Raw genomic sequence first — 17,457 nt, forward strand, 5'->3', positions numbered from 1 at the left:
TATTATGTATATATAAAAAAAAGATAATTATGAGTGAGTTAACTATATTCAACAATAATGTGTTGAAAAATTAAGTACGAAGAGTATCCAAGATATTGTGGATCTTACTGAATCTATATATGTCAATCTAATGAAAATCAATCAAAAACTGAGGATATTTGTTCTAAGCCTTTAATTGTTTGCAGTAGATATAATTATAATAATTATATATGATATTGCATAGCGTTGCCCGAGTTAAATTAAATCATGACAATGAATTAACCCTGTCTTAATAAACTACTCGTAAACTTTAAATACGTATAACTCATAAATTCGATTTTTATGTATTAAAATAATCAAAAAATTATTCTGCACCAGAATATGAAATTAAAACTCTATGCTGTCATTCAAAAAAGTAAAAAAATAAAAAAAATATAAGGATAAAAAATATTTAAAAATATAATTTTTTAATAAAAACGTTGTTTTTTTTAACAACTTGAAACTATGTAAAAAAATGTTTTCAAAAACATAAATACTTTTTGAAATAACGAGTGTTTTATGATAAAAGAATCACCCTATAGATAGATAATAGCTTGAATTTCATAATAACCTTTTTCAAACAGTTTATATTCACTTTTGTAGCATGTTGAGAATAAAATTATTTTAAAAACATATACAAAATACAAATATTAGAAAAATCATTGGCCAACATTGAGTTATGTTTATACAATTTGTTGTTTACACTTATATAAATTTATGGTCACTAAAATAATTTAATTTTTCTATCATTAGTATTATTATATGTCATAACTTAATATAATTATATTGAATATACAAGAATACCTAATGATATCATTATAAGTCCTAATTACACATCAATCAAAAAAGGAACGTTACATGAGACCGCCCGTAATTATCATTAAAAAACAATGCAATACATTTTTCTTAAAAGTCATAAGGACGTGTCAACATATTAATAAAGATCTCATTAATTGTAACTAATGTTTGGTGGTAATCATCTGGGTAATGCACGTATTAATAAAAATGTTTTTGTTGTTTTACATAAATAAATGCAAACAACCAGAATTCTGATTTCAAGGACTCTCATCTTTTTTTCACTTAGACGTAGGCTAAGGTATGTGTTAGTCTAGCAATTATAAATTATAAATTTAAAAACAGTTATAAATCTTTACCAAAAACAATCCCTACCGAAGATCTGATAAATGTAATATTTATACCTACAGTTAAAAATTAAAAATGTAACTGAATATTGTATTAAAAGAAATAATAATGTAAATAAAATAATAAAAATCGTATTTATGGTTATATTTTAATCGAATAAACTTAAAAAAACACCAAATTCAAATCTGTATTATCTAAAACTACTAAACTTAGGTAAATTAATTTTAGCTATCAATACATTTTACCTTTTGCTATAACATATTAAATTATAGATATATTATATGTAAAAATAAAAATAATATAAACATTTATATAAATTATAATAATATGATAAAATTATAAGTTTTTATAAATCTATGACAATGAATCATGTGGCCATATGAATGCGTTAATATTTAACGAAATCGAGAAAAATAAATCGGAAATCGAACGTGACCATGCTCATTTTATTGCATAGAATGTGAAAAAATGTACGTTTTGAACACTTTATATTCATGTATAATTTCGGTGTATCATAAATATTTTGAGTTAAAACAAAATATGTTAATGTATGAATTTTAAACAGAACTGTTATTCGTATTCTATACTTATTATGAATATAATTAATATTATTTAATCAGAATATTTTTAAGCGTTTTTAAATGATTTAACATATTACTGTTAATCTAATCTTATATATCTCATATAATATTTTTTTTATATAAATGTTTATTATTATTATTTATTATAAATTTATTGTAAAAGAAAAATTAAAGATTATTATTTTTTAATACATTTTTTATTAATCCCTTTAACCATTTAAATCCATTCAAATTGTAATTCGTTAGAATTTTATATTTATTTGATTTTTTTATTATCATTATTTATTTTAATAAAACAAAAAATTGACTAATTTTCATTTTAGACTAAATTTTGAAATGTTAAAATAATAGTTAAACAATAATTTCTAAAAATAAATGAAAAAATTGTTTTGGCGGCTATAATTTGTAAATTTGTGGAGTTCGATTGAGAGTCGAAAGGGTCATACGTAATTATAATTTAACGATCTAGTAGTTTTAAAGTTATAATAGTTAGAACGCCGTCTAGAATAGTACAAATATACAAATTTATATTATACAGTTCACATAGGTAGTGATTTTTAGCAATCGTTTATAATATCTTCCCATAAATATAAGAACTGCTTTAAGAACTAATAAATAACGATAAATCCCGGCAATGAAAAATGATTAACTAAAATAATATTATTAATAAAACATTATAAAAAATATAATAAATGATTAATTACTTAATTACAGTAACTCGTAAAAAAAACAATTTTTAATTTGTTTTAAAATTTGAAACATTTTAATAACTTTTATATTGTATTAAAATTGCCAGTAAAGCATACTATCTACTTACATATTATAAAAAACAAAATGGAATTTAAACCAAATCCAATTATTATTTGTTTCTATTTTTTTGGATGTGAATTACAAATTATCCGCCTAAATGTCAAGAACACTAGTCATGAAAATCCAATTTCAAAATATTATTAAATTTAATAATATGCGCATTACAAGTATTTGAAACAAGATAATAAATACGTGAACATATTGTGTTGTGATATTTCTCTGCTATAGTAAGATTTAAAGTGTTTTCTCACAAGATACATATAGAACAACAAAAACAATAGAAATCCTTAATAATTAACTGAGCTAAAGTACTTTTACAATATCATAATCATCTTAGAATAAACCTATATAATTACATATGACTTCGAGGTCACTTATTTTTCATAGGTGCGTATAATGACACAACTTGAAATAATTTATATTTAAAGCTTAAAATTTTAAATAATTTAAAGATATATATATGTATAGTCAATGATGATTTTATTTATAGAACATTATTTTGGATAGAAGGAATTCGCAACGTAATAGATTCTATAAGTTATAAGTAGACATACGTATAACATAAGTATTTTTTAAATTGACCAATTTTGTGATTTTTTTTCTTTACTCGGTATAGTTTTGCAAATCTGAGACAATAGCAACTTCAACTTTATAAAAAAAAAGTAAAAACGAAACAAGTTAACAGAGTTATTTCCTTCTATAAATTTCTAAGAGTACTATATTGTGGTTTAAAGATACTTATGGATCTTAAGTTATGATTATTATGTTAGTGTTTTTTCTATGTAAGTATAATTTTCACAGCATTGAACATTTTTTATAGAACATTGCTAATAACCGTGATTTAATTAAATACAGAGATAAAGATATTATACAAGATAATTTTATTAGGTTACCTTACATATAACGTTAATTTAATAAATAAAAAAACTCACTCAGCTATTCCATAAGTGTGCAGTGTATCTTGTTATTGAGTAGGTTACTGTCATGACTCATGGATGTGTTAGATTTTAATTCAATAAAAAAAAAAAAAAACATTTTTAGGGAGAAAGATGGGTGGATGGACTTTGTCTTATATCGTCTCATATTGTTATTATTAATGTTTCGGTAGGTTAAGCAAATTGTTGCATCTTAAATTTATAATAACAAACCCTATGTTTTTGCGAAGCTCACATAATCAATCAGTTCTTATGTTTATTATATTTAAGGATGAGTAAAACAATTTTATTTTGTAATTATAAGTTTAAATACTTGTTGTGTTTAATTTCTAAAAAATTGAGATCCGATTTTTATTTTAAGCAGGTAAATCTTTACTTTATTTATAATGGCCTTGAAATGTAAAACATTGTTTAACTACATTTGTTTCATCATAGTTAGTATTTCCTTGATTCATTTGTAATTAGTTACTTTATTTTATATAGTACTGATAACTTATTACCTACATTTTCTATATTGGCCATAAATTATGTAACATGTTATCTTGTTATCTCCATTATAAGTATAACAATAATTTAAAAAACGTTTGGTTCAAATGTACAGCGATACAAAACAAGATATCAATGGGTACCTACACGAAGTTGACATTACATAGCACAATCTTAGAAACGATCTAAAAATTAGCAATTGAAAATTTTGAACATTGTTGAAATTTATTTTTATATTATATTGATTTGTTTACAATTTTTTTTTTTTGATTTAAAAAAAAAAAGAAACAATTAATAATTAGAAAATAGTTGCTCTGTTATATAGTAAGTGTCGAGTGGTACCACATATCATCACTAAATATCTAGGACCTAGGTCACTTTAGTCTAGAAATCTGTAATGGATGTGTTAAATTTGAATTAAACGATAAATAATTGTATTTCAAAAACGTTTTTAAACGGAAACAGACGTACCTACCTATTATATATTACCAAATATACTGCTGATTCATTTAACGTAAGACACTCATTATTTCAAAAAGTATTAACATTTTAAAATTTAATTTTTAGAATACTATCATTTTATAAAATTTAAACACTATTCCCTTTTTATTATCAACCCTTATTTTTTGTGTGAAACTAAAAACAACTTTTGATTTTTAAATAGGATCCTATGTATACAATTTATTACAAAAATATTTTTTTAAATAATTTTTTTTTATTTTTGAATAATCTGTTAATGAGATCTTCAAAGTATTTTTTGGAGGCGTTATAATATTTTTTGTTAGTAAAGACCAAAAATTAAATATTCTATACATTCGTTTCAGTTAAAAAATTACTATAGTACCTATCAGATTAGTACCTTTAATACTTATTTATTGTAATATTATTAGTAATCTATAAACTACTGTTAAATTGTTATGTTGGGGATTTTTTCCCCATGGCTCATTCACATATCCATAACTATATCGGGGCTATAGCAACGTTTATGTTTAAAAAGTTACCTCTAACATAAAATTCGTCAATTAAAATTATACATTTTTCATATTTATTTTACTTATCTTTTGTAATTAAAATGTTATAATTGGTTTCTACATTTGGTAACTACTACGTATAACCAATCTTAATCAACCTACATAAATTAAAAATTGTAACTTATAAATTATAAAAAATAATGAGCTAAATAATTCAATTAAAAAAATGTAAATAGTTAATCTAATAACCTGATAAACATCTGAAAGTAAATTATTTTTTTATATTATTGAAAACTGATTATAAATGTATGAATAAATCTATAATTTTCTATTTTTTTTTTAACAATATTTTTATTATAATTTTACCAGCATAATATGCTTATTATTCATAACATCATTATGTAATACTGTTTTTAAATAGAATAATATATCATAAAGAAATAGAATAATAATAATATTAATAAAGAAAAAAATTGTTTGTATTTTTTCTACACATAATATCATTGTAAATGGTAAGTATTAACTTTTCACACTAAATATTACACTAAAATGATTTTGACCTTGTTTTAATTTAAAATTATAGATTAATTAGGTAACACCAAGTACTACTGTCCAGCCTATAGCAAATTTTATAATTTGATGGTTTTAAATATTGGTGTTAGTGGTGTTACTTATTTAAAAATACAAAGTTGATACACGTTCATCATAGAACAAAAAATATAAATTAATAATGTTATAGGTATTATTGAATATTTTTTATTATTAATAATTTTTGTATTAGGAATATACTGTTGTTGAAGCCTTAAGGTGTTTTAATAATATCGAATTATTAAATTAAATAATACGTTTTTATCATACCTTATTAATAACGATTACATAATATATGCAAATAAAACTATTTAATACTTTACGTTGCTACATTTCCGGAAAAAGTGTAATTATTTAAATGAAAAGATGTCAAGATTGTGTTTATAAAATCTGACACTTATTAAGTAACGTCACAGGAACTAACAAAATAACACATTGTTGCAATTTTTAATCACCTTGTTCATTGCTATCTTTATACAGAACATCCGGTATGTTAAATACTGACTGATGAGTGTCCAAATTATTTTTACTGTTTCTTCCCATAGACCACATACCAGTAACAAAGTCTTTATTGTTTTGAGAGTTGACAAATCCTAAAAATTAAATTAAATTGTTATTGTTCCTGTTTGATAACTTCTCTAAAATACACAATATATACTATTCTACTGTATTTCTTTATAATTACTTATTTATGTAATCATAACTTTATTTCATATTTTAAAATTGGTGATTAATAACAATAAAAAAATACAGTCAATCGTACATATAGTGTACAGTAAAAAAATTTGTATGTATAACGTATAACTATATAATAAATAACTAATAAGTAAAACTACGAGTATACTCGTAATATATATGATACGTGTTTTAAATAAACGTTTTCAATTTTGAATCCAATAAAATTGTTAACAAAATCAGGTTTTATTCTTGTTCACATTTATTATGTACGTGACGTACCTACATTACTAAAATTCCTATTATTTTTTAGTGTCCTTGCCTATAATATGGTCTCGTTTCAGAAAATTGGTATTTAAATATCTTGCTAGGCAAAACGTAACCTGTTCACTGTCCTTGATTTTATTTTCTTGCTAGCAATCGCCAAAATTCTTTTTTTTTTTATGTATATATACGTATTATGCCTAAATAACCAATTTTTATCTTTAGGTTAATATTTGTTAATATTTTAAAGTGCACATAAAAATATATAACATGAAAAACTTTAAATTTAACAAGTCCTAAAATATTTAAATAAAAAAATATCTTCATTGCAGGGGATTGGGACCTGCAACCAAGCTTTATATTTAGAAAGTGCTAAAATATTATACAAAGCTTACAATACAAATGACTTTATTTCCTTATTCGTACATTTTTTTTCTTATCTACAGATTTAAGCAATTCTCTTGTCATTAGCTGAAAGTTCATAAATAATTTCTTCAGGTTATAATTGATTTGTTTAATCATTGTCAATATTTAACAGTAATGAATCTAAAAATCATTCTATAGTCCGTAGTAAATTTATTATTCGTCACATTATAGAAATTAATACACTATATAGCATATAAGTGCATAATGAATCGAGTTCTTTGGTAGTGCTACCGAAGTAGTTGAGCACGAAGCACCTCCCTAGTTCTCACCCGTAGTTACGTCTATTTATGGGGGCTAAAACAAAAACGTTGTTGGTCAATTTTGAGCGACTCAGCCGGCAACATAAATCCGTATCATATTAACGTATACTTATTTGATACTCGTATTGTTATTCAATAAAAAAATTAGTTCTGGACAGGAAACCCCTAAACGCGAGTTACCGATAAAAACGGCAACGTTCTTATCCGCCCTGTTTATAGCAGACAACGAGACCGGTCCGAGATGTCCGTACTGCGCGCTGGCCTTGGCCATCCAATCTTTGTTGAGGAAACCGTTTGATTTCGTGCCAACCGCTATGTCTAATATCTTTACAGGTATACTGTTGTCTATGCCCACTGTGCTGTGCGTGTCGATGACGAACCGGACGCCTGCGAGTTTTGACGACCACGTGCCGCCAATATCCCAAACGGACGTCGTTGCAGGCTCTCGCGCAGCTTTGAATATATCGAGAACAAACGTAAAATTCGTATGTTACGTCGATAAATAATAAATTATGATGTTTATAATAATTCATTGCATTACTCGTCCCATATATTTGTCTACGAGTCGGTCAGAACCCAACTCATATAAGTATACGACGAATTACTACAGTTAATCGTATCAAGCTGACCTAATAATTATATAAATATATAAAAATATTTAAGTTAAGATTCATTTAATTTTGATATTTTAAAATATACATGTATATTGTATATAATAATTTATACATAACCTAAATATTTACATATTTATTTTTGTCTTATGTTTGAAAATGTCGATTTGATATAGAATTTAGTAAATATATTAAGTCCTAAGATACTTGAATTTCACATTATTACTATATGAATATGAATATGATATTATAATATTATATCACTTTAAGATCTTCGGCATCATTATTACTGCCACAATATTTGGTAAACCTACCTATCTATAATTATTAAGAATAATATGATTAAGTTATGTTATAAAATAATATTTATTTAATATTAACTAACATATTATTATGTCGAAATAATTAAATCTCAAAATATTGAAAATAGTTATTTGATTTTTGATTTTTAAGAACATTTTTAAGTGCGTGAACTTAGTCGGACGTATAATATGTTTTATAAGTTTTGAATAATTGAATTATTCATGGTATAATTATTATTTAAATATTGTTTTGTTTTGTTTAATTTTTTTTTTTTTTTTGTCAAATAAAAAACAATATTTTTGATGTGATTGTTAGTTTTTTCGTTTACAGATTTCGGTTAAAAATTATTATTTTTACTTATTTTGATTTCTGTAAAATCTAGTAAAATCAACAACATTTATTATGCACATTAGGTATTACTGATACGAGATTTTAAGCAATAGTATTTAATTATATCAATGAAAATAATCTTAGATGTATGTGTTGTATACTATTACTAACAGATACACTGGCACAATTAAAAAATATGCACATCGTATTTGAGCGTGTAAACACATAATGTCAAATACAATTAAAATGCTAATGTATAATTTAATTTTTTAACAATAAATTAAAATTATACTATAATAATGTCGGTCTACATTGATATTTTTGCATACGTTGAATAAAGATATGGTAATTAATATGTTCGATGGATAAACATTTAATTTAAATAATAATTATATCATTGACAAAAGGTTAAATAATATCAGTTGTAATGATCCCACAAAAATTAGGAAAACAAATAAATATCCACTAAAAGGGTCATTTACTTTGAATAACTTTACATTTAACCTATATTATTGTAGGGTAAATTATTTGTTGTTTTCATTTAAAATTACATTATCAGTCCTAGGTAAAGTAGTAGTATTAAGTTTAATATATACTTCTGTTAAACTGTTTTATTTTGTATTCTTAAGACCATAAATACATGAATATTGAATGTTTTTCGTGGACATATTATAATATAGGCAAATAGATTATCGTTTCTTTACTTTATATTATACTTAATGGTAATAGTAGCATTAATAATAAATAGCGAGTTTTATACTTAGGTATATGTAATGGTAGTTGTGATGTATTAGGTGTTGTGACAACATTTTGATAGTCCTAGTAAATGTTTTTTGTTATCAATGTTGTAATAATGAACTCCTCTTACTCACAAGCCATTATGTCCTTATATTTATTGCCCATTGTATTAAATGAAATGTTGTATACGTCATATTGTAAATAATCACTCATAATAAAAATATATACATTAGGTATCAAGATAAATAAATTATCTGCTGAAACGTATGTTCAAACCAAATAAAATTGGATAAATTTTTTTATATAGGTAGAATTAAACAACACTCACCTAGCTATTTATTTTAGATGTTTATATATTGGATTTGTTCACAAAAGCAAAATGCCGACACCTGTATACCGACTTTTCCGGGAACTGAGGTATTATTATTAAAACATAGGCAATAATATAATGCAATATGCATATTTTAAATGCATATAATTAACCACCATGAAAAATTGATTAATGCTTATTTGTTTGCTTTGATACAATTTATTGGACCAATCACGGGCTACTAGATTATGTTTAAGGGACCATTAGCTTACTATTAAATGTTTAGTGATTGATCTTACAACCTGGTATTAGTTATTCAAAACTATATTAGTGATAATAGTAGTGTACATCTTAAATTATAGGTACCTATTAAATACTATACCTTTATGGTTGTTACCAATATATAATTATACATTATACTAGCTAACAGAAACTAAATTATATCAATACACTTTTATTATTCGATACAGTTTCTCTTATAAATTATAGTCAAATTCATTAATAAATCAATACAAACCGATATTAGATTGTTAAATATTTTATATAATAATATATTTATTACTTATTAACGATAATATAGAGTACATATTTATATAATTATATCTTATCGGCTAATATGCGGTTATAATTTATACTGAGTACCTAAAAAGTGTTATTATATTATAATACATAATTTATTGTAATATTGATTTTGGAATGTCATAAATGTCACAGCGATCAAATTGTTTTTATTTAATTTAAAATTATAATATATTTTAGATTTTGAGCCGAGTGATGAATGTATTGGTTTTACAATAAATTATATATTTTTTTGTCTGTAAACGCGTTTTTGGATAATAAAAATGCTTAGATTTCCAAAAACGGAGGTGGTTTCTGGTAGAAAATTTGAGTACCTAGAGTTAATACTTAGGTATGTCTCAATAAGGGTCTAATAAGCACTTTGGGTGGTAAAAAACAAAAAAATTTTCGACAAAATTGATTTTGTTTTCAAGAACGAATATCTATTGATACTTGAAATTATAATTGCTTTTAATTTACATTAAAATTTTGAAAATATTTCGACTATTTTTAAGCTAGCTTTATACCTAGGTATGAGAAATTTTCAATTTTAGTTTTTTTTTCTTCTAAAAATGTGGTTAAAAATTATTCGCTTGGTAAAAGTTTTTGAAAATTAAATACAAAGCTTTTCATAAATTATTGATTTCTCAATTAAAAAATATCAACAATGTATAATCACAATATTTTTTTTATAAGCGTTTAAAGTTAAAATTCATAATATCAAGAAAATTACCAAATTATTTTGTTTTATACTTAAGATAATATAATACAAGATTTTTATGAGTTTTTCAACATTAATACAAAAAAAAAAACTTCTATTGTGAAGTCAAATTAATTTTTTATGGGCATTTTAAGTTTAAATTTTTATGACACTCGATATTCACTCGTAGAATATTTATTTCTACTCAAACAATTTGTTTTATGTTGTTACATTTTAAAAATAAAAATTACAGTAGATATACTTGACATTTTTACCAAATTAGCAAATGTTTATACATATTATTGTTTTAATTATTATATAATAAAATTGTCAAAATATTTAAAACTATTTTTGAGCTATTTATATAGACATTTTCAATTAATTTTTATAATTGTTGATAAAAAAATTATTCACTGGATCGAAATTCTTGAAAATTGCATACAAGATTCAACATAAGTTTTATTATATCTGTATAAAAATGTTAAAAATAAATAGGCATGATTTTTATAGCTATATTTCTTTACTCAAAACTTAAATTTGTATTATCTCTTACTTTTAAAGCATTCTGACTCCCTTTTTTTCATTTTGATCTCGTTTTGAATTTGTTTAGATGATTTTGATTTTAACTTATTTTCCATACATCGGTTTGGAAAATTCGAAATTAGATTTTTATTTGGTGCATAATTAACTATATTCGATTTTAATTTCCTTTTTTGTTGTTCATTAAAATTGACTCTACTGTTGTAATTTATTACTTTATTTGGGATCTGTAATTAAAAATACTCGTATAGTTAATACAAATAGATTTTTTTTAAACATAATATTTATTACAGCAAACGGAGAAATGATATCTTTAGTGATAACAGTTTCCACGCACAACAATAAATTATAGACAAAAACATACAGACAGCTACGACTTATGAAGATACAATATATCATAATTTTGGAAATTTGTAGTGACTATATAATATATAAAAAAATAATTTGCATTATAAAGTCAAAAATTCCTATGACAACCTTTGTTGAATAAAAAACTTAACGCTTTTAATACCTAATATATTTAATATTACTACTTACTAAGTAAGTACTGTACAAAAAAAATAAACGGGTCTTTACCTGTAAATAAATAAATAGATAAATAAAATAAATAGGCGTAGCCAGGAGACAATGAATGGGCTTTTAAAATCATCTAGGAGTTATATATAAGTATGATTATCCAAAAAAAAATCAATAATTAAACCTAGTGATCGTATTCATTATTTTACTCACTTTTTAACTTCTAGAAATTAGATACTTTTAAACTAATTTATTTTTTAAAAAAAAAAAACATTCTACAATCATAAAACAATAATAGTAAAAAGGACCAAACCCATTTGTGAATAATTATAGAAAATAATTTTTAATATAAAATAAATTTCTACATCAGTTGAGTCGATTTTTTTTAAAACTGTAAAAACAGCCTGCAAACATCATATTAATGTATTAAAATATATTATATAAACTTGATACACTATATATTATATTTACACGAGTATTTCACTGAACATGTTTAAATTATTTAGTTTTACTATTTAAAATAAGATTATTCAAATTACTTTGTAGGTTTTTTAGGATATATTTTATATAGTATATAGTTTATATACACAACAGGCGAGTTTATAGAAATTTAACTTGTGATTGCGGAAATATAAATAATTTATAAATATATGTACCAGGTACCTACCAAATAATAAGCATTTATTACACTTAGGTAGATACTAGATATTACTCGAAGTAGTTTATTATTTGTATACACTATATTATTAAAATATGTAGTATTCCTGATTATAATAATTTCATTGAATCAAATTATCGACGTGTTTTAAAAAATATACAAAAAAAAAAAATGAATAAACAAGTTTTAAAAGTAAGAAGTACAAAGTATATACTAAATCTATAAACAAAGTACAATTTATTTGCAATCGAATCAAGACGTATTAGAAGACGTATATTCTACAATATATAAATATTTAGTAAGATAAATCAGTTATTAATTTTATTAATAGGTAATTGAAAATACGCCCATTTGTTGAACCATGTGCAAGCATATATTATACAAACTTGTTGAGTAAGTACCATTTTTTTCAAGGTTCGATATAATGTTGTAAGAAGAGTCGGCACCCTTGAGTAAAACATAAGTATTTTGGAAGTGTTATTATAGTGGATTTAAATTATATTTTACATGCGAATAATGTAGACAAAAATTGGATCAAAACCTGCTAATCTGAAACTAGTGTTACAAATAATTAAAAACGTTGAAAATCAAAAGTCAAACATTTAATAATACCTATCTATATAAATCAATATTAAACTTCGGTATAAATCACTCTTATACACATAATTACAGTAAGTTTTAACCCAAGATAAAATATATAGATTAAATTTTATTTTTAGTAAATATACGATCAGATATTCAAACAATTAAATCTTCATCGTAGATAACCAATTATTTAGTAGTCACTAAACAACTTTTACTTAAATTATTGTTTACTATCCAAATATAATGATTTTTTAGAATTTATATAAATACAAAACACCTAATACGGGAAACACTGTATCTAATGTATATGTATTATTTTCACAAAATATTAACATATTATATTGTATGTGGTAGGCAAATAATAAATGATAGTAAAACTTAACCACCAGAAAAACGGTCGGCATTAAATATGTCCTACATTTTTGAAAATAACATTTTAATTGCAATAAATACAATACAAACCATGAATTACGTATCCAAAAATATAGGTAAATTATTACGTGAATGCATAACAAACAAAACACACATAACGATAACATAACATGTTGTAATTCGTGAAGTAATAACTACTATTCTTTTAAAAAAAAATCTTTCCAGTGCTGAGTCACAAATGGTTGCTCATCAACAGCCTCCAACAATGGTTCTGGAAAAACTGTTCCTACGACAGATTATTAAACATTTTCACTTTTATTTTCCTTCCTATGTGTGACATCCGCATATTGTTTCGTGTGCCATATATACTACTGTGCTTACTAATTTTCAAGACATTACAGTTTTCAACACACACGCTGCTGTATAATTTATTATTCACTGCTTTGCAATGGTAAACAAAAATAAAAACGTGTTTTCGGTTTTTAAAATTTGCGCACGTTTATCTGAACATTGTTTTTCCAGGTGTTCAAATCACTTGTTTATGTTTTGGCGTCTATTCAATTAGCCGTTTGCGTGCTGCCTAATACGTTTGAAATTCCATCAAAGTAAGTAATTCCAATATATTTCAAAATGTTTTTAAGAATGTTGAATTTATTTTTTTAAATGTTGTATAACTTAAGCACCTAAATTATACATACTTATTATTAAATAATTATACTTTTAATTTTAATTTTAATGAACAATAATTAAAATATATAGGTATAAGGGGGCTTTATTAAAAAATAATAACAATAATATCTTATTTTTAGGACTATATATTAGTATTAATTTTTTTTCATGTGCAATATAATAGTGTTAAGATATAGGCACATAAGTTTTCGTATTTATTTTTATTTGTATATGTAGTCTCTATTTATTCATCAACTCATAAGTAAAATATAATATATACTATTAGGACCAAATACACACTAAATTTTAAATTATCCGTCAACAATTTTAATTTAAAAAACAAATAAATATAATTATAAATCTATTTTAACATTTTTGAAAATATTTATATGCATTCGCCAGTTAGGCATAACTAAAGATAAAATACTGAAGTCCCTTAAAAATTTAAATAATTAAACAGTATTTATCGCAAATGACCGTTCAACAAAAGTCTTAAATAAAAATCTATTATTTCTAAACAATACAATTTTATAAAATAATAAATAAAAATAATAACATTTTCCTGTTGCCCTGCACTTGTAAACAAATTCAAAACATCATTATTAGGTACTAATACAATTCAACAAATGTCTTTCAATATAAATTATTGCCAAAGATATAAGATCTTTTTGTGATTATAAGAATATTAACGAAATAAATATTCATGGTTTACCACTTGTCACTACGGAAAAAACAACTTTTACGAGTCGACAATAACTGTCAAAGTAAATGCAAGTATTTATAAATACAACTCTGAGATATTATCTGTGAATTATATATAAATAGATAAAAATTCGATTATCATTGATCAGGATTCAGAATACTATATTATATATATACATTATATTTATTTTTCTATAAGCATAGGTATTTCCTTATTAACTATTTGTATCAATAATTAAATAGTTTTTGAAAATTGAGTTGGGTGTAATAAGAATAAAATAAGGTTTTAATAAAAACTCCCTATTAATGGCTAATATCAGCATTGAAATGTACTTAAAATATTGGATTTATTGGATTTCATAGTTTTAAATGGAGATTTAAAAATATTTTAACGCGTGTAGGTATAATAAAAACTACAGTATAAAAATCACACATAACCGTACCTTTGTGCATTTTAAAAAAAGTTCTTCTATATTATTGTAGTATAAAAAAGGGTTCTTACACTTTTATTACAATATGATGAAACATTAAAATATATTATTATAGTTTATATTTAAAATGATAGCCGAAAGCTCAATACTTCATACGTGAGTACCTATGTAAATAAAAATTAATTTATACATTTTATTAAAATTATATATTTCTTACGCATATAATGTACCTAACTATGATTTATACCTCAACTAATCGTGTCCACTGAATAATTATTAAGTACACTTTAGTATAAAGTTTTAATTTACCATTTTATTATACTTACTTATTACCTTAATAATATTCGTAGTTAAATTTAATTCCTTCAATTGCATAATATTGTACGATTTATAACGTTTGTGTTCTAACTATAAAGTGGAGTACTTCCGAGTCCTGTAACATATTTTGAAGGCATACAAAACGAAAACAAAACAAATGCTGGACGTTCTCACGAGGCTAGATTTGGATACATACCGTCATCTTTTGGTGGAGCATCAAGTGGAATGGGTGTAAGTACAAAAAATACATTAAATACAATATGTTATACAGTATAAAATGGAATCCTTAAATTGTTTATCAATTAATCGTAGTAGATGACAAAAATTGAATTTTCTGGTTAAAAGATGAGAACAAAGATGAAAGAATATACTGCACACATGCTATACAGATAAATTATATTAAAATAAGACTATTTGTTTAAGGGATATCAAGGTAATTCAGTCAGTAGCTATGGATCCCAGAAAATTGATATAGGAGGTCTCGTCGTTGGTGCTGTTGTCGGGCTTGGTATTCTAATTTTCATCCCAAAAATTCTTTACTTACTATTCGCAACAACCAATATTTTTAGCGCTCAACCAGTCGGAAACGGTTATTCGGGATATGGAAGGAGTGAGTAAAAACGATCACATTCGTTTATAATTACAATATTAAATAGGTACCTATCTAAAGTTTTTATATTTTTCTTTTGTGTTGTCTCTATTTTTGAAGAACGTAGTATGCTACTTTTTCAGTTTATTTTACATATACACATAGTATTTTATTTATGATTAACTTTATCTCCGTCTCCTTTTGATTTATTTAAATTTGCTTATTTTTTTTATATTTTTATATACATTTTTAATTGTTTTCCTTAATTATTGTTATTATTCTATAACAATTAAGCTATAAACTATATAACTATAAAATAAGAATAATATAATTTAATGCATTGTACTTTATGTTTACATTTTGTTGTTATATAAATATGGTATGGAAGGTGAACAATAATTCTGTTATTACTTAGGTGAGGATATAATGTCTGGTTTAAATGATATAGTCACAAAAATTGAAGAATCCATGTCCAAATATAATATAAATACAACAGAATGTATGCAAAAAGCACTATGCACTTATATACATTCCACTGAACAAGTAAAAGAAAAATCAGGAATCAACAATTTTGTAGACAATTCAATAAATACTCTAACGAAGTATGTAATTTTTGTTTTATTTTAAAAATCACATTTATAAACACATTTTTTCAATAATTTATTGTAAAATCTGTCTTAGAAATTCTGTAATGAATTTTATGATTGATGGTTCGAGATTCAAAGCAGCTCTTGAAGCAGGAAAGAATGGAGAATGTAACACCGTCTACAGACAATGTCCATTCGACCAAAATAGCATTTATATGTTCTTAAGACAAATTTCAACTAAGAAGTAAACCATTATTACTACTTTTTTTTTGCATATAATAATTGTAACTATATAATTTAAATTAAATCCATGTTTTTAAAGTATACTTGAATATTATAGTTTATTACGAAGTATTATTGATATTTCACTTTATTTATTATATTTACATACCTAATTCCTATAAATTATAGACTATAACAAAATAATCACACAAACTATTGTACATATACATTTTATGGTAAATATACAAAAAAAATCTATCAAAATCTACCCCAACTTCGTTGTCTTGTTTACATAATTTGTTTTGTATTTTATCATTTTAATTACTAATGTATGTAGTTTATAACTAATTTAATTTACTTTTTTGCTATATGTTATCACTTATCATTCTATAAACTATATTATATTATACACAAATAGTTACAAAAAAAAAAAAATATTAAATAAATATATACATATATATATATTTATTTATTTATTTACTTAATTTAATTTCATATACATATGAATACTGGGCCCCACTGAGATGATTCGTGTGGGGGCCCAGGAGTTCAAAAATATAA

At 23.6% G+C, this 17,457-nt stretch overlaps 2 protein-coding genes across 2 annotated transcripts; one reads left to right on the top strand and one right to left on the bottom strand.

The window, feature by feature from the left end:
* Nucleotides 1–5,979: 5,979 nt before the first annotated feature.
* Nucleotides 5,980–7,638, bottom strand: LOC132919016 (uncharacterized; the record flags this gene model as incomplete). Its single annotated transcript, XM_060980369.1, has 2 exons — nt 5,980–6,125; nt 7,338–7,638. Coding segments are annotated over 2 exons (447 nt in total), but the record flags the coding sequence as incomplete, so codon positions are not given.
* Nucleotides 7,639–13,633: 5,995 nt separating this feature from the next.
* Nucleotides 13,634–17,170, top strand: LOC132920820 (uncharacterized). The gene is made up of 6 exons (XM_060983514.1): nt 13,634–13,829; nt 13,901–13,983; nt 15,597–15,729; nt 15,922–16,108; nt 16,503–16,689; nt 16,769–17,170. Exons 1-6 carry the CDS (start codon nt 13,827–13,829, stop codon nt 16,920–16,922), a joined length of 747 nt encoding a protein of 248 aa, XP_060839497.1. The 5' UTR covers nt 13,634–13,826; the 3' UTR covers nt 16,923–17,170.
* The last annotated feature ends 287 nt before the right edge of the window (nt 17,171–17,457 follow it).

Source organism: Rhopalosiphum padi, chromosome 2 (assembly GCF_020882245.1).
Source record: "Rhopalosiphum padi isolate XX-2018 chromosome 2, ASM2088224v1, whole genome shotgun sequence".
NCBI lineage: Eukaryota > Metazoa > Arthropoda > Insecta > Hemiptera > Aphididae > Rhopalosiphum > Rhopalosiphum padi.

Excerpts from the sequence above, each read along its gene's own strand:
- LOC132920820 (XM_060983514.1), top strand. Across the intron at positions 13,984-15,596 it reads ACGTTTGAAATTCCATCAAA|TGGAGTACTTCCGAGTCCTG; the intron begins GTAAGTAATTCC and ends CTAACTATAAAG. Across the intron at positions 16,690-16,768 it reads TCAATAAATACTCTAACGAA|AAATTCTGTAATGAATTTTA; the intron begins GTATGTAATTTT and ends AATCTGTCTTAG.